Here is a 22460-nt window from a genome sequence, read left to right as displayed (position 1 = left end):
TAAGATCCTCTGCAGCATGGCTTTGACTCAGGAGCTGAACCATGCACTATTTTGAGATCCCGGTAAATTTCTCAATTTCTCAGCACCTTAGTATCCTCATAAGTAGGAAAAGAAATGATAATAATTCCCACCTCACAGGGTGGTGGTGAGGATGAAGTGGCATAGTTCATATAGTCCTTATATTAATGCTTTGCTCTAATGAATCCACAGCTGCTGGTTATTAGCTATTATTAAAATTTCTTTGTAAATCTGATCTCTTTCATTTTTTACCTTATGGATGCAATATTCTTGTGTTATTCACTTTATCATAGAATCAGATGTTTCCTCTTTTACTTTCATGTCTTCATTTTCAAGCTTTCCTCATATTTTTATTGTTTTAATATTTGCTGTTCTTTTCCCAAGATAATTTTAAATATAGGCAAATGAACACATCTGACATGTGCAATATGAAGGGTTGTGAAAAATCCATATACTTGGGTGATTCACATCCTCATCCAGATAGAAAACATTTCTATAAGCGCAGAAATTTTCCTCTTCTTCCTTTCCAGTCAATCATCCCCTCGACCACAAATTAGTTTTTTATTTCTGTGACAGACAGAGAAAGAGACAGACAGAGGGACAGATAGGGCCAGACAGACAAGAAGGAAGAGAGATGAGAAGCATCAATTCTTCATTGCAGCACCTTAGTTATTCATTGATTGCTTTCTCATATGTACCTTGTTGGGGGGGGGGGTAGAGCAGACCGAGTAACCCCTTGCTCAAGCCGGAGACCTTGGGTTCAAGCTGGTGAGCTGTGCTCAAACCAGATGAGCCTGTGTTCAAGCCGGTGACCTCAGGGTTTTGAACCTGAGTTTTCTGCATCCCAGTCCGATGCTCTATCCACTGCGCCACTGCCTGGTCAGGCACAAATTAGTTTTTTAACTATAAATTAAGTTTTATATGTTCTAGATTTTCAATAATATTATAAAAATGCAAAAATAATATTTTGTTTTAACTCTTTAATTTATAAATTCCAAATAAATACCAACATATAAAAATGTGTAATGGTTATAATATGCTAATTTCATTTACACTTATATTTGACATCAAATCAGCTTTTATTATTGGTATTTAATTTAAGCTGAAAAAAATGTTGTCTTAAAGATCAGAGTATATTAAAACTGCCAGTAAAATTTTTTATCTGCTAAATTCAGAATAGAGGAGTCTGAGTCTGCTACATTCTTCTCATTATTTAAGCTATTAAAGAAGCCAAGAGTATATCACAGAAAACAAAACAAAACAAAACAAAAAATTAGCTTTGAGCATAAAGCTTGGCACTCTGTCTTCTCTCTCATATATATGTATATACATATGTGTATTATACAGACATACACACAAGATGATCAAAGTAACTTACATAAACTTTGTTTTATATTAATTTAAATATTAAAAAACAATTAGCAGATTTTATTTCTGAAAGTTTTTTTCATCTTTTTAAGACTTTCATGCTGATTTTTTTAAATAATAAAAAATGTCTATACTTGAGATGTGAAAAGTATTCTAGAGTGCTAATTATTTTGAAGATATCTACCTGTTTTTAAAAATATTCCCCTCTAGAAATAAACCAGATATTAGCAGCTACAGTATATTGTTTTTCTTCTGTTTTTAGGGATTGATTTGTTTTTGTACAAAACTGATTATAACTTGCAGACCAAAATTTCCTAATTTTTCTCATAAGTAGTTGATCATTCAAAATAATGGAATGAAAGTATATGTGCACAGACAGTTTGGGCATCTATCTTCCTCACAATAAAATAAATAACTGGCCTTTGTGTTCTATAATATTTGTATTAACTAACACCAGTACTATAAACATGTCAGTGTAGTCAGCATGCATTTATAAATAGAATAAATACATAATCAAAGAGACCACCTGAAAACATGGACACACTTACCTTTGTAGGTGAGTTTGAGTCGTGGAATATTTTGCTTAGAAGTTCCAGTGACCGGAAGAAACAGCATGGTCATGCTTAGCAATATCAAGGCATTAAAAAGATAAGAAGAGTAGCTTTTGGACTTTGGTTTCTCATCTGTATCAGCATTCATGATGAAAACAATGGTCTCTTTGAAATAGTGGAAACAATCTAAAAACAAGAAGAGAACTATTAATTTAATAGTTTATAGATTTCCCAAAAATTACTACTATAAATTTATGAATGTATTTGAATTCTAAAAAATAACTGCTCCTTCTCTCCTGGTTTGCTCTTACAAATTGTTGCCAGGGAAATGAATCAGAAATGAGTAATACACTTCAGGTCTGGCTTTCTTCAGTTTTGGAAATGAGTGCATAATTTAAAATCAACAATTTATGTTAACTAGCATCTCTTCTACGAAAGTTTTTTTAATGCAAATATAGAAGGAATAACTCTTTCTGTCCCTAATGAATTCTTTGGTCTGATAAAAACACTGGCGAAAGCTTACTCTATTCCCTTATCATCCCTGAAAGAAAAGATCCTCAAACAAGAACAAATAAAAGCTGTCATTGTGAGGGAGTTCTTCTCTTACTTAAAATATCTTTTAAAAGTCTATCTAAAATTGGGAAAATTGGAGATGATCAGGTCAGGGCCACCAGTACAATTTTAGGCCTGGTACAATGCGATCTTAGCTGTACCTTTACTGTTCTACATGGAAAGCACTGAATAGAAAAACAAACTGTAAAGTAGAGTTTATAAGAGGAAGGCAGTGGTTCTTAATGAGCTGCCATCAATATGCCATCTTGGTTGTCTTTCTTAAGATATGAAATAAATCAAACCACACATATTGCAAACTAATCCTAATAATAAAAATTACAAATAACATTCATTTATATGATACTAGGTATTTCATTTCATTTCATTTTAAAGAGGAAGAAGAGAGAGACAAAAAAGCATCAATGTGTTGTTCTACTTATTTGTGCCACTAATCCCTTCTCATATGTGCCCTGAACAGGACTCCAACTGGTGCCCTGGATGGAGTCCACAACCCTGGGATCGGTGACTCTGGGACCAAGCCAGCCCAGCCAGGTGGCCTCCAGCCGGTGACCTGAGATGGATGGTAAAGGCCCTTTACTGAACCGGCTACCTTGGTGCTCCAGGCCAACACTCTATCCACTGAGCCACTGGCCAAGACGACTAGGTCATTTTTTTGAAGTGCTTTACACAAATTAAATGACTTAATGCTGCTAAATTAATTAAAGAAGGAGGCCATTAGATGGGGCACAGTGGCCTATGTAAGCAAACTGAAATCTAAGCCTATGAATGATTCAAAGTCATGAACTGAAAACAATAACAACAACCAATCACAAACAGCCAACTAAGCCTTAAATTACAGCCAATCAAATAATTTCCTTTCTTTGCTTCCTCATTTTCTCTGTATAATTCTTTCCCCTGACTCCTGATGATGGGACACTCCTAAAATTTTTCAGTTTCATACTGCCCAATTCAAATTGAATTTTTATCAAATTTTAAAAAATACTAATAAGCGTTCTTTTACTTCTTATTTATTAATGCCAATGACAGCCAAGAAAGATAGACAAATATCTCACAGAGGAGGAAACTGAGGTACAAATTAAACAGTTCTCTCAAGGTCACCTGGCAAATAAAAGCTGGATTAAAACATTTGTTCTGGACTTTAGCTCGAGTTTGCCTTCTAAACCCTAAGTCTATAAGTGTGTTTCATTATGGCAAAATGAAGTGATCTTCAACTCTTGATGCGGTCCTTCAACTTGTCTTCCTTCTCTGCAGAGTTACTGCTGCCTTTTAAAGAAATAGCCCACAGAAAAGGTCTTGCCATATCCACTTCCTGGGAGCATTTTAGATAGCCCTTGCTTCTGCTTCAACTTTTTTTTTTTTTGTAAGAGAGAAAGAGAAGACGGGGGCACACAGACAGGAAGGGAGAAAGATGAAGGGAGAGAGATGAGAAGCATCAACTCATAGTTATGGCACCTTAGTTGTTCATTGATTGTTTTCTCTAATGTGCCTTGAGTGGGGGGATAGCTGAGCCAGTGACCCCTTGCTCAAGCCAGCGACCTTGATTGAGTTCAAGCCAGCAAACTCTGAGCTTAAATCAGAGACCAGTGAGTCATGCCTATAATCCCATGTTCAGGCCAGCAATTCTGCCCTCAAGCTGGATGAGCCCATGCTCAAACCGGTGACCTAAGTCCTCAGCATCTGAGACTGACACTCTTATCCACTGTGCCACCGCCTGGTCAGGCAGCTTCAACTTTTGTCCCAATAATTTCTGTACATATTTGGTGATAGCTTTCACCATATAAAAGTAATTATACTTTAAGTTATTTTCTAATTATTTAATATCAAAATTAATATTTTATATCTATGTAGTTTAGTTTTAAGAGAAGGTAAAATAGGTAAATTTTTCTTATAATAGATCAACTCTTTACTAAAATGCCTCTAGACTTTGAATATTAAGCTTTCATTTACCTTAAATCTCAGAAATTGAGATCATTCTGGAAGTGAATAAGATTTAGGAATATATTAATTTATGTATACATGACAAACATTTTAAAGATAAACTACAAATTTTATGTTTTTCATAAAATATTGAACATGAATTAATAAATTACATTTTCTCAGTTACTTTAATTACCTTTAAAGATACCTACAGGAAGTACCAAACTATTGTCTATGTGTATATATATGTGTATTTAATTCTTTGATTTAGGAGATTATTATAAATATAAATAAGTTGATTTAGATATTCAATGGAGAATATTATATTAGATATGCCACATATCATATATTTCATTCACATTTAAATGATATTTTCTGAAGTTTTCATCTGATTAGATGTAATCTGAGAGAAAACAGGCATGTATTGTACTTCTGACCAAAAAGACCTATATCTTCATCAGTCCTCTATGAAAATTTGTTTTTAAAATTTCAATAACATGTGTTTTAATATAAAACACTAATAAAGTCCTTATTTAAATAACATTTAAAAAAACTTTTAAGAAATAATGAATTGTATTGTTTCAAAGCTAACTAGACAACATGTTTATGTTAATGCCTAAAAACAGAGTCACTTTATCTGGTTTACAGAAAAATTTATCAGGATTAATTTTAAATTACGTGCTTTGAATTACTTAATCTCTTAGGACATGCTTCCTTGTAAGTTTTCAATTTGACATTTATATAGCAAAATAGATGCATTCTTTGACTTCCAGATTTCCCTTGCAAACATACTGCTTTTTGCAAATAGGAATATGTGTATATATCTCATAAAACCATTGTTAAACCCCAACTATTTATTAAGGTGAGAATAAAGATAAGCTTCTTTTCTAAAAAAAGAGTGGTTATTTATATGCAAATAATTAAAGTACTGTGAAACAATTCCTGAAATTGAGATACTTAATAAGGGAAGATAGCTCAAAGGAGTATCACACAGGTTTAAGCAAGACAAAGACAGCTTCATCATGGAGGAAAATCAAGGAGAATGGAGAGCATAAAGAGACAGGTCAAGAAAAGAGTGAAACCTAGTAAGGGTTCATGAAAACTAGAAGCATAATAGACTTGGTTAGATTGCTGAGGAGAGGCAGAGAGTAGAGCATAATCCAGCAGGATGGGAAAGAGGACACTAAAGAGGAACTTGACCTAATTCTTCAACATGTCTCTTGCCTGTCTTGGTACCTAATACATTATGATGCACACTATGCTGTTACTCCACAATGCCTTTGATAATAGATCATGCTGCTTCAATTCATATTCATCGGGTTTCTCCAATCCCATCTGCTTGTTCCTTTCACTTTTCCCTATATCCACATTTTAGCAGAACATAGGTGTCTGATTGCAACAGATCCACAGCCTGAACATACAAACATGTATTCTTTCATCTAGCCATGAAATGAAAGGCAAATTGAATGCAGAGATTAAGTATATATTAAATTTCTCATTACACTTAGATTTTCTGAACCTCTGGTCATGTGAAATACTACTTTATTTTCATGACATGCAACAACGCATATAATGTGAATGTATGTTTATGCACAGAGGCAAAAGAGAGGAGATTTTCCATGTGTGCATTTTATTAGCAATAATGACTTCAGTACAGGACATTTCCTGGGAATTAATGGCCAGTTAGGGTTAATGGCCCTTGGCTATGTATTGAGATATCTACTCCTCCAACTGGTCATTAATCGCTATGACATGCCCTGTGCCTCCAACACTATAAGTTATGAAGATTGATGTTTTGGTTTTCAATGAACAGTAGTCATACTGTTCCTTGTAACTTAACTCATTAATATTGTTAAATACGTTAAAAATCAAAGTACTGCTTTCCTTGCTACTCTGACATTCTGATAAGCACCTACACGTGCTGAAACATATGTTAAGGGCAAGGGATAAAATAAAACACAAATCCTGAACCTGCTGGGACACTTCTTTTTATTTTAAATATTTTTCTACTATAAAAGTCACTCTCTAAAATTTGCAGTTCCTGGTTCTTTGTTTTTCATCCCAACAGTCCTTTGAATTCAATAGTTAATCTTTTAATTGAAATAATTTATGTTTAATGCATTGCCAACAACCTCTCCACTAATCTATTGATATTTTGCTAACTTCCAGTGCATGTTTGTGTGTGTGTCTGTGTGTCTGTGTGCATTTTGTGTATGCACACGTGTGTGTGTCCTGCATCTGGGAGGAATTATAGAGTGAAGTAGGTGTGATTTAACCTCAAGTGGGTGGATTTAGTGAATTGCATAGGTTATACTGCATGCTACTGTCTGTAACAAGCTCGACCTGGAGCCAATTAACTGCATGTAACCTATTCCAGATGTTCACTGAGACAAACAGCTCTCTTGGGGATCTTCAGATGTGGAGCCAATAGGGAGTGTTCTGATTATGAGAGATTTTTACACTGTGCCACTAAATCAGAGATCCCAATGCATAATCTAACACTCAAGAAGGTCTTGTACCATTTCCCAAAGGAACACAGAGTCCAGGACTTATTAGATGGAAGGTAACTCATCAAAAATATTATTTGAGGAGCAAGGAATGTAAAATTTTATATGTGAATTTCATTGATTTGCCTTACTTTGGTATATCCATTTGTTCCAAAAATCATTAAGGCAAAATGATGTATAATTAGAGTGAAAAGGTAGATTCTATACATAGGACAGAAATTAAAATATACAGTAAGTCTTTGCATATGAAAACCTTGAACATTTAGATTTAGAGTTTTTTCCAAAAAAAAAACCAAAACCCTAAATGTGTGTGTGTGTGTGTGTGTGTGTGTGTGTGTAGGGGAAGGGAGAAAAGTAGTCCTCGTGGTTTTTTTATTTTCCTTTTTTTATTTATAAAGAGCTATTTGTTCTTCATACCTTCATGGTGCACATACCACCTAAGTATTTTTAAGCTCAGAAGACACAAGGAGCTATGACCACCCTGAATTAAAAGTACTAGTGTCTGTAAAAACTCATTTTGGCCTAATTGTAGTTCATATTTTTGACTTATTGTTTGATTAGATGGTTTTCCTGTAGGGTGCACAAGATTGAATTATACTGCTCACAAAAATTACAAAAATTGTACTTACACTACAGTAGAGGCAACGTAAAGACATACGAAGATTAGAGCATGGTGCCAGCATAAGAATGACACGACTGTGCAAAATAAGAATTTCTTTTACTTCCCGGCCTCTGCTGTGGCCCTTTGTTTTACAATTTACACATGTAATTATATTTTCCAATTAAAAAGTATTTAATGAGAAGATTACTATATTAAAAAAAAGATTTTTAAAATCACTTAATGCATACTTTATAGGACTCCAAATCAAGAAGTTCATCATGTCCTCAAAAACAATATATAGAGGTTATTATCAATAGTTGCCAATTTGTAAAACTCATATCAACCTATTATACAAAATCACTTATGTATAGCAGTGGTCCCCAACCTTTTTTGGGCCACGGATCGTTTTAATGTCAAAAAATATTTTCACGGACTGGCCTTTAGGGTGGGACGGATAAATGCACAAAATAAAATTATGCGACTGGCGTAAAAACTGTTGTATTTTTATTTTTTTTATTTTTATTTTTAAAGACCTTGGGCTCTACACTGAGAAAGTGCAGTCGAGGACTGAACCTTTTTTTTTAAATTATTTTTATTTATTTATTCATTTTAGAGAAGAGAGACAGAGAGAGAGAGAGAGAGAGAGAGAGAAGGGGGGAGGAGCAGGAAGCATCAACTCCCCTATGTGCCTTGACCAGGCAAGCCCAGAGTTTTGAACCAGCAACCTCAGCATTCCAGGTCGATGCTTTATCCACTGTGCCACCACAGGTCAGGCAACTGTTGTATTTTTAAATATAATTGTCGAACTTATGAGACAAGTGTCAAGAGTGAGTCTTAGATGGATGTAACAGAGGGAATCTGCTCATTTTTTAAAAATAAAACATCGTTTAGACTTAAATATAAATAAAATGGAAATAATGTAAGTTATTTATTCTTTCTCTGCGGACTGGTACCAAATGGCCCACGGACCAGTACAGGTCCACGGCCCGGGGGTTGGGGACCACTGGTATATAGGAAATAGTATTTAAGTAAGTTCCTATAGTAAATTTAACTATAACATGGGTCTGCACAATGCTTAACTTAGAATCTTAAGGTTCTAACTATTTAAAACTAGTCAACAATAGTAAATTAATAAAATCATTGTTAAGACATATGGTAAAAACAAGTATAAGGATTCTCTTTAAAACTCCTAACACTTTTAAATAAATAAACCAAGATATCCAATTAAATCTACCAGCAACGCCAATGTTTAACAGCAAACATTTTAACATGAATATAGCATATAGCAGGAAAAATGTGACCTTGCACTTCATATTCTCATAAATTCTCCAGGAATGCATGTATTTTGAGATCAAAAAACATAAGTTAAATGACTCCTATGTACCCATATTTTTTCTAGGTGAAAGATGTGCTAAACATATTAACACTATTTGTTTCTTTCTTCATTATTTAATGAAACATGTCAGAAATAAACATTTCTAGCAAAGTAAGGCGTTTCATCTGTATAAGAAGAAGAGTTTAAATAATGCACTTCATAAACATAACACTATCCGAGATTAAAAGTAAGGAGTATGTGAAAAGAACTTTGTGTCATATGTAGAATTTAGAAACCCAGTCTTCTTATCAGATTTGAATTTCATAATATTTAAGCCAGCTTGGCTACAAATAATTAAATAAATAAAATAATAATTTAATATAATTAATGTAAATATAATCAAGATTATTTTATTTATTTTTAACATTAAATCCAACAACTGATGAATATGAACAAGGAAGTTTTTTACAACAAAGGAAAAAATTGTCCATCAATTTTGGCAGTAATAGTTCTTTAATGATTGGTACTTATAATTCTAGTGATGATGATATACAGTAATAGTTTCTATGTTGGTTCTACATTCTAAAGCCTGCCAGTGATCTTCAACCCTTTTATACTTGAGGACCAGTGAAAATAGGAGAATTATTTTGTGGACCACTAAGGCAGAAATCACTCTGGCCATAAATAAATTCAACTAAGATCACTGAGTCTATAGTCGTCATACAACATCAGTGATTGACCATTTCTCGGACCAGCATGAAATTTCTGATAGACTGGACCAAGGACCAGTGGCTGAAAAACACTGTCCTATACCGTGCCCAGTACATAGTAAGTGATGAAGGAGTATTAGCCATTTTGAAATTATTGTATTCAATTTGTCCTAATTTTACTTTTTAATATTTTTAAGTTCAAAACAAATTACTGTTTTAAAGACATTTAATAATGACCTGAATATACACCTATATAGTCCTATAAATAAAGAGATGCCAGGAAAATATTATATAACCTCCAAGAGTATGAACTCAAATGAAGAGAAAAATTACAGGAGATCAGGAAAACAAACAAATGAACATGCAAGCAAGTAAACTCCATTTCTCCGGCTTACAAGGAGACAATCAGACAGAGTTTGAATACAGTTATGAAGGATGAGACATACTTGTATCTGGAGTGTTTCTAATGCTATTCATCTAAATTGAATCATGCAAGTTTTCATAAAAGAGAAAATAACTAGATACCAATGAAACAATGATATGTAAAATCTTAATATAAAAATGGAATAAACATTGGTGAACATGTATAATGCTTGACTTTCAGATCTTCATTTCTATTAATAAAGATTGAAAGAATAGGCTTCATTAGTGTCTTTTCCAGACAAGATACTAGCCTTAAAGGAAGAAAATAGGAATTTAAATAACCTCCTGGGCTATGCAAAGTTGATAGATATACTATGCTCATCCAAATATTCAAAGTAGAGCTTATGTCTATAATTCAATATATGCTTTGTTAATTTAAAAACATTTACAATTACAGTTTATATTCAATATTATTTTGTATTAATTTCAGGTGAAGAGCAGAGTGCTTAGATAATCATATACTTTTACAAAGTGTTTCCCCCAATATTTCCAGTCCCCACCTGGCATCATGCATAGATAGTTATTACAATATTGACTGTATTCCCTATGCTACACACTACATCCCTGTGACTGTTTTGTAACTACCAATCTGTGCTTCTCAATCCTTTTACCTTTTTTATCTAGTCCCCCAAGCCCCACCCCTATATATATGTTTAAAATTTTCATCTACCCTATTTATTTTTCAGCACACTATTTTCTATTCCCACCCCTCATTTTTATGTTTAAAATGGACATAAAAAGCTTTCATAAAGTCTTATAAAGTTATTTATTTGACTTTCTTTAAAAAAATTACTGACTACTAATTATGATGGCACTTAAGAAGTATACATAGTTTATAAATTACTGACATCTTTTGACATATATATAGGATTATTTTAAATAGTTAATTAAAATAATTTTTCTTCATGAAAAAACAATCACATATAAAAGCAATTATATTTTATCCAAGATCAGTTTTTACAAGTAATTTTGTCATTTTATTATTAAGGATATTTTGAAATTCATATGAGCTTATGACACTTGGGTGATCTAACTTCGTTATTAGCATGCTATGATTATATATCATAACATAGCACAACTTTGTTTGATATATAGCAGGAACTAAAAAATAAATTTTAATTTATTGGCTATAATAATCCAGAAAACATGGAAGCAATACCTCTTCACTGAAAGTAGGAAAAAATTAGATATTATGTTAATATTCAATTAGGTTTAGGTACGTTAAAAATAACTAAAAACTTTCAATTCATTGAAACTATTCCATGTCTGTAAACATGCCAAGTATTATTTATAATAGGTCCCAGATTGCTGTATTTATAGTATACGAAAGATTTGAGGTTGTCTCTCCCACAGATTCAAAAAGCTGTTTACCTTTTGGAACATATTAATGTATCTGCTAGCCCTAACGTGGTATACTAATAGCACATATTACACATATTACAAATTCCTTCCACACTTAATAAATACTCAAATACAATTTGTGTAAGAATTCAATATTTGTACATTATTTTTCTCAAAATGCATATTTCAATTTACATTATTCAGAAACAAAACTAAAAAGAAATATGGCTATTGTAAAATGATTAAACACTGTTTGATAATTAATACCAGTTTTCAACTTTCTTTAGATATACTCTCATAAAGTGTGACTCTATAACACTTTCAGAAACACTGTTAGATTCACTGACTATGCAATACGGAAGCGCAATGTAAACCTTGTTAAACAGTTTGTAGCTAAAGCTAAATTAATCCCTTTTACCTACATTCTCTTAATACATATAAGAAAGTAGTTCCTGGACTCACATATTTGTAATTTAAAAGGAACTTGGCAATTACTCAGTGCATGAGCAATATGCCTGTGTGTAAAGAATAGATTGGGGTGCTGTTTTATGAAATTGTACAGAAATTTCAACTTTTTATCAAGCAGCTCATATTTCTAAACACCCTTCTGGTCTTTCTTATGTAAACATTTTGCTCCCCCCTTTTAAATGATTGCTATGTTGAAGCCCTGTGCTAAATATGTTTTTTTCCTGTGTTAATATTTAGCTGTGCAATTTCCCCTTCCACCCTCATCATCATCCTTAGCTAGTGTCCTACGTATGATATTATATCAGTTTCTTTCTTCATCTTTCCTGAGAGATAATTGACATAAAGTATTGTGTATATTTAATATTGGTTTTCTGAACTGTGCTTAACCCCATCCTTATATTCTCAGCTATATCTGAAACACTGGATTTAAATGTCCATCCCATATCTTTCTGCCTCACTTAGATAAACTCAATGAGAGAAGCCAGTCACAAAGACCATATATTATATGAGTTCATTCATATGAAAGGCCAGAACAAAGAAATGAACAGAGACAGAAAGTAGATTGGGGGTAGATCTGGGAAAAGGGCAGTGAGTATGGGGTGACAGTTAAAGAGTCCAGGAGTTTCCCGGAGGGGTGGTGGAAATGTTCTAAAATTGACTGAGGTGATGTTGCACATATTTGTGAATGTACTAGAAACCAATGAAGTAGATAGTTTAGTATATGAATTGGATGTGATATGTGAGTTGTATCTCAATTAGGTGTCAAAGAAGTAAGCCAAGAAAAAAGTATATGTGTTGGAGCAATAAAGAGTAGTTTGAATTACTGTGGAAAATAGAATCAATTATTTGGAACATCAGTTTTTAAGTATCCCCCGGAACCCAGAGGAAAAGAATAGAATAGAGGGGTAGATCTGGGGGGGGGATCTAACCAGGGGGATTTCTGAGTTGAGCACTGAGTTATATGTGACATTTCCCCATTTTCAGTTTTGACATATTTCTCTCTTAGAGAAAATGTCCTATCGCATTCTACTTTATGACCTCTGAAGTTGACTCGAAAGTGAAACTAGCACTGCAGTTGGGATTTTAAAATACAGAATTCTCCTTAAATAACATCAATAATCTCTCAAAATCCTCAATAATTGAGTTCATTTCTTTTTACCATGTGTTACATAGCAACTGGGATAAGAGTCCTGATTGTCCAGGGCTGACAGAGACTAAGGAGAGCTCTGGTTCTGGCTCTGCTATGGTTTGGGTTGTAATCTTTGTTTTGCTTATCAGATTTACACTCAGAGAATTCACTTAATTTCTCTAAATCCAGTTTCCTCAACGATAAAATAGAATTATCAGTTCTTAGAACATGAGATGCCTGTTGCCAGAATGGCTCACAGAAAGCACTCAGCATCTTGTCTGGCACATAGCTAGCTCTCAAAAAAAGTTTTATCTTAGAGGTCTTCCATCTTTACATGGACTACAATGGTAACTATTTTCCCAAAGATATTAAGTGAATATGAAACTTAAAAGGAAACCTGGAAACCCCCCTGCTGTCCTATCCAACTTGCAAATGTGTTTGTGTAATTTGGCATTAAATTTTCCAACCTTCATTCCATAATGTAAATTTTTTTAATGTTCAATTAGATAAGATCCCTATTAAAATATTATTATTATTATTATTATTTTCTCTGAACTTTCAATTTGTTGAGCCCATATGTACTGCCAAAATGAAATCCTAAGCAAAAGAACATATCTAATTGCTTTATTGGATATGGAAATTATTAGAAAATAAAGATAAAGGAAGAGTGAAAAAGAAATGTTTTTATTTTATAATATTCAATTTAGAGTTATAAAATGTTTGAATAAAATGTCTCTGAAGAAGGTCTGAGAACTGAGTTAATATTTAAAAACAGTTTTGACAAAAAGCCAATGTAAAGTTACTTCTGAAAGCTTATTTGGATATTCTAAAAGCCAAAAATTTATACCCATAAAGAACTTTAGCTTTAATTTTTTTCAATAACTGCTGCACTTTTTCAGCATATTCAAAAAAAAAATAAACTGTTACAGTACAGTAAAATCACAGTTTAAAAGAAAAACTATAGGCCATTGCCTATATCTCAAGATTTGCATTTGCACCTCCCAGAACAATTGTGATCTTCATCTATGGACATATGTACTTCTTTTAGGCTACATGAAGGCAAGGACATCAATCATATTCACCATTGTATTCCCAAAGCCTAACACATTGCCTGGCACAGAGCAGGAGTGGAGCATATATTTGCTAAATGAAAAAGTAGTCAGACTCCTCCTCTTCCGTTACCAGCCCACCTCATAATGTATGGTAATAAAGTAGCTAAAATTTCTATATTTCATCCCTATGTGTGTCATCATGAATCATGAAAACATGAAAAATTTGTATTGCCACAAGAGTACCAAAAACATATGGGAACTCTGAGATCAAACTGAAATGACCCATTGCTGCTACAAAGATTCATGCCCAAAGGAAAATAGAAGAAATAACTGAGTGTGTCAGGGACATTCTTGGTATTCCTAGATATCTTTTTTTCAAGAATTTTTAGAATCACATTTTTCTCTAACCTTATTTGAGGATGTTACAGAAAACCCCTCTATTTAAAAAGGGGCCATGAAATAGTGAAGAATTTTAAAATTTGGAGTCAGGTGAACTTGGGTACAAATTCAAGTTTTATCACTTTCTGATAAGCATTTCTTCAAAATTTAGGAAATAATGGCAACATTATTGTTATTCAATTTCATAAAATATACAGTAAAATCCCTATATCCACATGGTATGTATAAAATAAACATTGGCCATTGTGATGATTATTCCTTATTAAGAATTAGGATAATCTCAGTACCCTAGTTGGGTGTGGTCTGCCAAAGAATCCTGTTGGTACCTATGATTTGAAGTGAGCTAATGCTCTTTAGTAATTTGGGAAATTCTGTTAAATTCCTCCTAGCCCCCTTAACCCCATTGTCCCAATAGAGAAAGCTTTGTGCTAAAGAAAATGATACTTTGATGTGATTATTTCTGCCTCCTTATATTTCATCATTCTCTCCTTTTGTCAATTGTTGAGTTTTATCCAGAAGACAAAACCTAAAATTGAACATTAGCAGAAATTGAGCACATATTTGAGAATTATCCACTAAGCATGTATCCTGTCTTTATAATTCTGAAAGTCCAAGAACATTCACAGCACATACCTTTTCCTAAGTAAATGCATATCCAAGCTAAAAAGGGATGGTAAAGCAGTGTTTAAGTGGTAAAATATGCAAGCCATTTCAAGGAAAAAGAAGAAATGTAAAGGTTATTGCTGTCATGGGTTAGAGAGAATGTGAAGTTCAACTGTAAGAGTGCATGTGTGCATCTTCTGGAATGTCAAAGAGGAACAAAGAAGTTTTGGCTATTGTCTATCATAAAGTTACACACTAATGTATGCCCATTATATCTCAATAAAACTTGAAAGATTCTTGATTGTAAAACAACAAAAAAAGATACCTTTCTATCCATAATACTTCAAAAAAATCAGTTATTTTAGACAGCCCCTCAATAAATCTCTCACGTTGAAATAATCTAATAAAATTAAGAGTCTTCTTTTTAAAAGTTACTTTGTGTACTGTTTTATCTGTTCATTCAAAGAAGAACTAGACTATGAAGAACTGTGATAAACATCAGTATTATGTAGTCACACAACTTTGACTTTTCAAATACTGCATTTGATTCATATATATCATGTATGTAGTAAAAAGTTGTAAATTCATATATTTTAGAAAAAGAATTACAATCTTTAAATGGTATCTCAAGATTATTTCAGTTTATATCAATTAAATTATATAATTGCCTACAATATGTTTACGCCTGAGGTACTAAAAAAAATAGAAAATCATTACCACTGGAAGTCAAATTATGCCTTATTGCTGTTAAAAATAAATTTGGATTAATTGGAAGACATTTTCAATATTTTGCTATTTCCAGAACTCTGTCTCACAACTTGAACTGTTAAATTCTGACTCTTTCTGCCCTGGCTGACAGCTCGGCTGGTGAGCACCATCCTGAAGTGCAGAGGGTCCCAGTTGATCCCCCATCAGGGCACATACAGGAGCAATTTGATGTTCCTGTCTCTCTCCTTCTCTCTCACCTCCTAAGATCAATAAAATGAACATTAAAAATAATTTTAAATCTAACTTTTTCAGTGTGTCAACTTCTCTTATTATAAAGAAGTTATTCCCTGCATAAAGAATGCAGAGAAGGTACAAATGGAGGATGTTATAGAACACAGAGCCTTGAGTTAAGAGCCTTCAACCCTCCCTGGCTGGTTGGCTCAGCGGTAAAGCGTCAGCCCGATGTGTGGAAGTCCTGGGTTCGATTCCCAGTCAGGGCAACCAGGACAAGCACTCATCTACTTCTCCACCCTTCCCCCTCTCCTTCCTCTCTGTCTCTCTCTTCCTCTCCCACAGCCAAAGCTCCATTGGAGCAAAATTGGCCTGGGAGCTTAGGAAGGCCCCATGGTCTCCACCTCAGGTGCTAGAATAGCTTCGGCCATAAACGAGCAACGCCTGAGATGAGCAGAGTATCATCCCCTGGTGGGCATGTGGGGTGGATACTGGTCAAGCACATGCAGACAGCTGACTGCCTCCCCATTTCTAACTTTGGAAAAATACAAAAAAAAAAAAGCCTAAAAACCTGAATCAAGTCTTGCCATGCTTCACATAGGTTATCTTATTGTCAAGAATTAACCACCCAGAGTGTTAAAGTTCTTCCATGTAAATTTAGGTGTTTGATATGTCATCACCTTAACAGGGATTTATAGTTCTCATAAAGAACAGCATACATAAATGTTATTTCAATGACTGTAACAGACAACAAATATAAACCTGTTTTTTTAATTAATTTTTGATTTAACTCAATTTTGCTTTCTGAAAGATAAATGTTATTGGCTCTTATATAGTGCAGAGTAAGATAAGAAAAAAAACTGCTTTTACATTTATTCTAATTTCTCTTTATCAAATAGAGAAGTAACATGGGTATGAGAAGAAAAAGTAAGGGAATATCTGTTCTTTAACTGACAAAGTTGTCATTAGTGTAAGCAATGTCTTTTAGCAATATGTATGTTATTTTATATCTAGGATTGATTTTTTCTACTCCATTTCCAAGCCCATTAACTGAGCCCCCATTTGCTGTGACTATAAGCCTGGGTTATGATGATTGGTATTCTGGATTCTACCCTGTACAGACTCCAATCCAGGGAGTGGCTAATGTTTGGATTTTTGTTTTTTAAAAGTGTTTGGTTTCAAAATGCCATCTCTTATTCAAAATGTAAACTCCCTAGCTTGGCATGTCTGTTCCTTCTTTAAATAAATGACTTGGTCTCTCCGTTCCTCAATGTGCACTCCCTGTTCCAGTCAAGATGGTCAACAAGCACATACCATCTAAGCCATGTTCACTTCCTGCTCTGTGTGCATAACGTCCCGCCCTCTCAGATCCAATCTTATTCAAACAGCATTTCTGGATAAATTCCTGATCTATCAGCATCACAACAGCACATTTTTATTTACATTAACTGACAGTCAGATTATCTTCTTTAAAGTCTGAATTCTGTCCACTTCTTACCTCTCTAAAAATATTAAAAGATGCTTAGACAGAGAAATTGTATAATCTTTTAAATCCAACTCAAATTACCCACAGGAGCTGAACAGACTCAGTAGAAGCCTAATAAATATTAATGAGATAGATAAGAAATCAACTAATTATAAAGAAAAAACATAAAAATATCTGCTCGTCTAACTTACTAAACATTAAATGAATTTTGGGGATACAGAGTTTATGAATTTTCTAAAAGAAATAAATGCTATTCTTTAATAACCCAGAAATCACATGTAAATTTGTGATAAAGGACCTGATTGAATAATTATTATAAGGAATTGAAAAGAGCAGGTTATGCTTTATGAATACAAAAAAAACATTCAAGGTGTAAATGAAGAAACATCACACTCTTTCTCAGTTATTTGGCTATAGTGGAACTATTTTTTAAAAATTCCGATAATCTCCACTTCTATACAATGTTTAGCAACAATGGAATGGTTTTATTTTAAAACAAACTCTCATGTAAATTGATTTTAAAAAGAAATTCCAATGTGTTTATAGGTGAACTTAAGAAAACATATTTCAGACAAGATATCCAAAGTTATAGTTATGATTTACATGTGTATCCATGAAACAACTATTGTGATTTTTAATAAGGTCTGGTTTCACTGAAACTTTGTAATGAAATCAAAATAAAAGATAAAAATTAGCTTTTACTATTACAAACAGTGTTTTTTTGAAAAAATAAAAGTATAGTTTCAAAAATTTCTACTTTATGATGGGCATAGGTATAAGGATGTGGCAGAAAATACTGTCCCCCAATACCAACACCTCTACTTTGTGTTAGGAATAGAAATGGCTCAGCCCTGAATTTGAGCAAGGCACATCATAGGAGCTAATCTGCTATCCTCTCACAGTTGGAGAAGAAGAGGAAATATATTGTAACTCAAAGTGATGGGTATAATGAATGCACTTGACAATTCTTTGAAATAAGTTTCTTGCCTCCATTGCCTTTTATTTCCTAGTCAAACAGATTAGACGTGAATACGGTGATTATAAGCCAGCTTTGGTGACACTGCAGCCAAGAGCGCCACTTTAAGGACCTCAGGGCAACATGACAGAAAGGATCTGAGGGCAGAACAGAGCCACTTACCAGCCCCAAAGCCCTGACTGCATCAGTCCTTCCACACAACACGGAAATGTACCACTCTCTTGTTTGAGCAGTTATCTCGGGGTCTTTGTATAAGAGGAAAAAAATCAATGTTCATTTATTGATTGTCTTAGAATTGATTTTAAATGTATGTTTAAAATCTATAGATATAAAACTTTTTTTTGAGAGAGAGAAGGGCAGGAATATCGAGCTACGCCTTTATGTGCCCTGACTGGGGAATCGAACAAGCGACCTCTGTGCTCTGTACTCAAGGATGATGCTCCTAGCTATCTGGCCAGGGATTTATTATTATTATTATTATTATTATTATTATTTAAGACAGAAAGGCAAAGGAGAGAGAGGTGAGATGGAAAGGAAGCATTCATTTGTTGTTCCACTCAGTCGTGCATTCATTGGTTGCTTCCCATGTGTGCCCTGACCAGGGATGGAGCCCAGAACCTCGTTTCTGGGCGACACTCTTAACTGACTTGAACTAACCATCCAGGGCTGATATAAAATCTTTGATAGGTTTTTTATCATCTATATTTATAATACATTTTTAATAAAATTATTTTAAAAACAGTACAAATGTAAACTATCTGTCCTAAAACTATTAAGAAGTGTTACTATTTCTTTCATGTGATCAGAGGATAAGAGTTAGCAGATTAGATTCTCTTTCATCTTTGTAAAATTCCAGCTCTCTTGGCCAAACACATTTTGGCCAATACTTAATTAATAGCCTACTGTGTTTTTGTCTTACTTTCAGCATAGAAATGCTATTCCCCCATTATTTATTTATCTTTGTTTTGTAATTTCACAGGAAGGTTCTATAACAGTAATAATAAAGATAATAGCACTGCTGAAGGACTGGTTAAAACCATTAAAAAGTGGATCAAGCCTGACTAGGCGATGGCACAGTGGATAGAGCTTCGGACTGGGATGCAGAGGAACCAGAGGTCATCAGCTTGAGCACGGGCTCATCTGGTTTGAGCACAGCTCACCAGCTTGAGCCCAAGGTTGATGGCTTGAGCAAGGGATCACTCGGTCTGCTGTAGCCCCATGGTCAAGGCACATATGAGAAATCAGTCATTGAACAACTAAGGGGCCACAACGAAGAATTGATGCTTCTCATCTCTCCCTTCCTGTCTGTCCCTATCTGTCCCTCTCTCTGACTCTCTCTGTCTCTGTCACACACACAAAAAAAAGTGGATCAAGAGTCTGATATTGACAATCAACTAGGACTTAAGTAGAAATTAAAAAAAGAAAGAAGGCTCAAACCTAAAACATGACTTCATTTCAACACTGACAGAAAATGTTTGTTTTATCTGCACACATAATAAATGCACAAAGAAAGAAAAGTACACCATGGAATTGGTTTATGAGTTAATCCGAAATAACACTGCTCATGTTCAATAATATCTAATGTCAGGCTAGACAGTTACACTCACATTCTTCAAACAACTCCATCACTTTAAACATACTTAGTGTAATCAGCATAGTCCTCACAAAGTGCAAACTCAAGAAATTTTATTTTTACCCTCTTAGGATTTTTCATTCCTTTTAACAGCCACCATAACAGCAATCATTACATACTCTTCAATGACAGATGGTCTTTAATGGAAAATATCATTGTAAGACCAAACAGCTGACTATTAGTTTGAAGAATGTGGTATCTCCATGGCTTCTCAACACTAATTTGAGGTCAGCTTCTGCCACCAGCAAACTTTTTCTCTTCAGCTTATTTATATGACCTTGCTATGGTAGGAATGTCTGTGCTCCCCCCAAAACTTATATGTCAAAATCCTAACCCTCAACAGTGATGGTATTAGTAGGTGGGTCCTTGGGGAAGTGCTTAAATCCCAAGGGCGGAAGCCCCATGAATGAGATTAGTGCACTTTAAAAAAAGACACCAGGACTATACTTAGTGCGGTGATCATGTTGTAACTTATATAAACGTCTAATCACTATGTGGTATACCTGAAACTAGTATAATATCATATTTCAACTGTATTTGAAAATAAAGAAATAAGCAGTCTCTTGGGGGGGGGGCAACAGGGATCCCTAGCTCATTCATGTGAGGGCACAGTAAGAAGGCACCATCCATGGCCAGGACAAGAACGCTCGCTCAACGGCAGCCATCCTGGACCCTCGACCTTGGGCTCTCAAGCTTCCATATTTGAGCAATAAATCTTACTTGTTTATAAATTACCCAGTTGATGGCATTTTGCTATAGCAGCCAAAATAGAGTGAGATAGGCCTACTTTTTACTGTCCCCTTCTTTAAAATAAGAAAGTTTTAGACCTGAGTGTGAGTTCTATGAGTCATATATCTAAAACACAGGTCAGTAATATGTTTTGCTGGAAGGAAAGAAATAAAAGGGAGAAAATAGGGAAGAAATGAAAGAATACTTCATAGTGGTCATACTGATAGGTTTAAATTAATTTAACTATTACTTACAGAACACTTAAAATGTGATACTCTTCTAGATAATGAAGATAAAACACAGAAATAAATAGGGCAGTTCCTAACTGCACTGGAGCTTACTTCGTACTAAGTATGGGTATGGGAAGGCATGTAGTAGTCAAGAGAAATACCACCCAGATCATGACAAGTGCTATGAAGAAAAAAATATATCAAAAAAGAAAGGATAAATAATACCACAGATTGAGGTTTGGAATTTTAAAAAGAATTGTTAAAGAAAGCATCATCAAGAAGTTAAATTGAAGCAAAGATCTTGAGAAGGTCAAAAGTGAGTGAAGGAAACACCAAGTTTTAGCTGTGAAAGATGCAAAAAGAGATGATCAGGTACAGCATTCAGTTCTGAAGAGGGGCACTTTATTAATTGAAAGACTGGACATGGTGTATGAGAGCGAAGAGGTTTGCGAGAAGATCAAGAATCAGATATTGGATATGTTAAATTTGCTTACTGGAGGTCCACGTGACTACATTGAGAACATGGCTGAATTCAAGTCAGAAGGTGAGGGGAGCGGTCAGGGATAGAATGCCTGTGGTAGCCATCAGATGTAGATGGCATTAACTAGAGTGAAGTTGCAAGGGCAGGCAGGCATGTAGGTAAAGAACAGGTGTGAGCCCTGATCCTGGGTAGTCTCCATTGTGCAGAAGTCAGGGAGATGAGGTGACTCAGCAGCCAAGACAGAGAAAAAGCTGCTAGTGAGGGAGACTGTGGGGCTCAAGATCAGTGTGAGATCTTTAGAGGAGGATGAATTGATCAGAGAGCCACTATGTTAAACATTGTTTCTATGTCAAAAAGTGAGATCTAAAAACTGACTATTGTATATAAATGGTACTAACAGTTATTTCATGCATAAAAATATAAACTGCTATTCAAACAGATATCTGTTTTGTATGCTTTTAACAAGGAAAATATTTTACTTAAGAAAATGCTTTAAATTTAAGGCTTAGAGCAACCTGAACTCAATATAATCAGACAATATTTCTGCCTTTCTCACATAGAATCTATAGATGAATATTGTTTTAAAGAATAAAGATTTTAAACATATTGTAATTTATTATATCATATATACTCTACCTAAGAAGCTATTATAGCCTATAGTATAGGTCCTATACCATTATTTCAGGTTCACTAAGAAAAAAATGTTGCCAATCAAACTATGGGATGCCATTGAGTGTAAGATGCATCATCCTGTTGCCTGAGATGTTAAAATAGGAAAAAAAAACATGCATCTTACAATTCATGAAATAAGAGAATTAACTCCTTCTCCTGGTTAGATTAAGATGTATATACTGTTTTTAATAAAAAGTACGACACCTGCCCTGGCCCGTTGGCTCAGTGGTAGAGCGTCAGCCTGGCGTGCGGGGGACCCGGGTTTGATTCCCAGCCAGGGCACATAGGAGAAGCGCCCATTTGCTTCTTCACCCCCCCCCCTCCTTCCTCTCTGTCTCT

At 34.3% G+C, this 22460-nt stretch overlaps 1 protein-coding gene across 3 annotated transcripts in view; it reads right to left on the bottom strand.

Annotated features, from left to right (window-relative positions):
* The window catches only part of SEMA3D (semaphorin 3D), a 238833-nt gene that overhangs the window by 153898 nt on the left and 62475 nt on the right, over positions 1 to 22460 (bottom strand). For all 3 annotated transcript variants that reach the window (XM_066239284.1, XM_066239283.1, XM_066239285.1), the window contains one exon: positions 1935 to 2123. In XM_066239284.1, coding sequence (XP_066095381.1) covers positions 1935 to 2085 — 151 coding nt within the window. In that variant the 5' untranslated portion in view covers positions 2086 to 2123. The remainder of the gene's footprint in view (positions 1 to 1934; positions 2124 to 22460) is intronic.

The sequence above is a fragment of the Saccopteryx bilineata genome, chromosome 7 (genome assembly GCF_036850765.1).
Source record: "Saccopteryx bilineata isolate mSacBil1 chromosome 7, mSacBil1_pri_phased_curated, whole genome shotgun sequence".
Classification (NCBI taxonomy): Eukaryota; Metazoa; Chordata; class Mammalia; order Chiroptera; family Emballonuridae; genus Saccopteryx; species Saccopteryx bilineata.
Note: the sequence above shows the minus strand (reverse complement) of the source record. Positions and strands in the feature narration are given on the sequence as shown.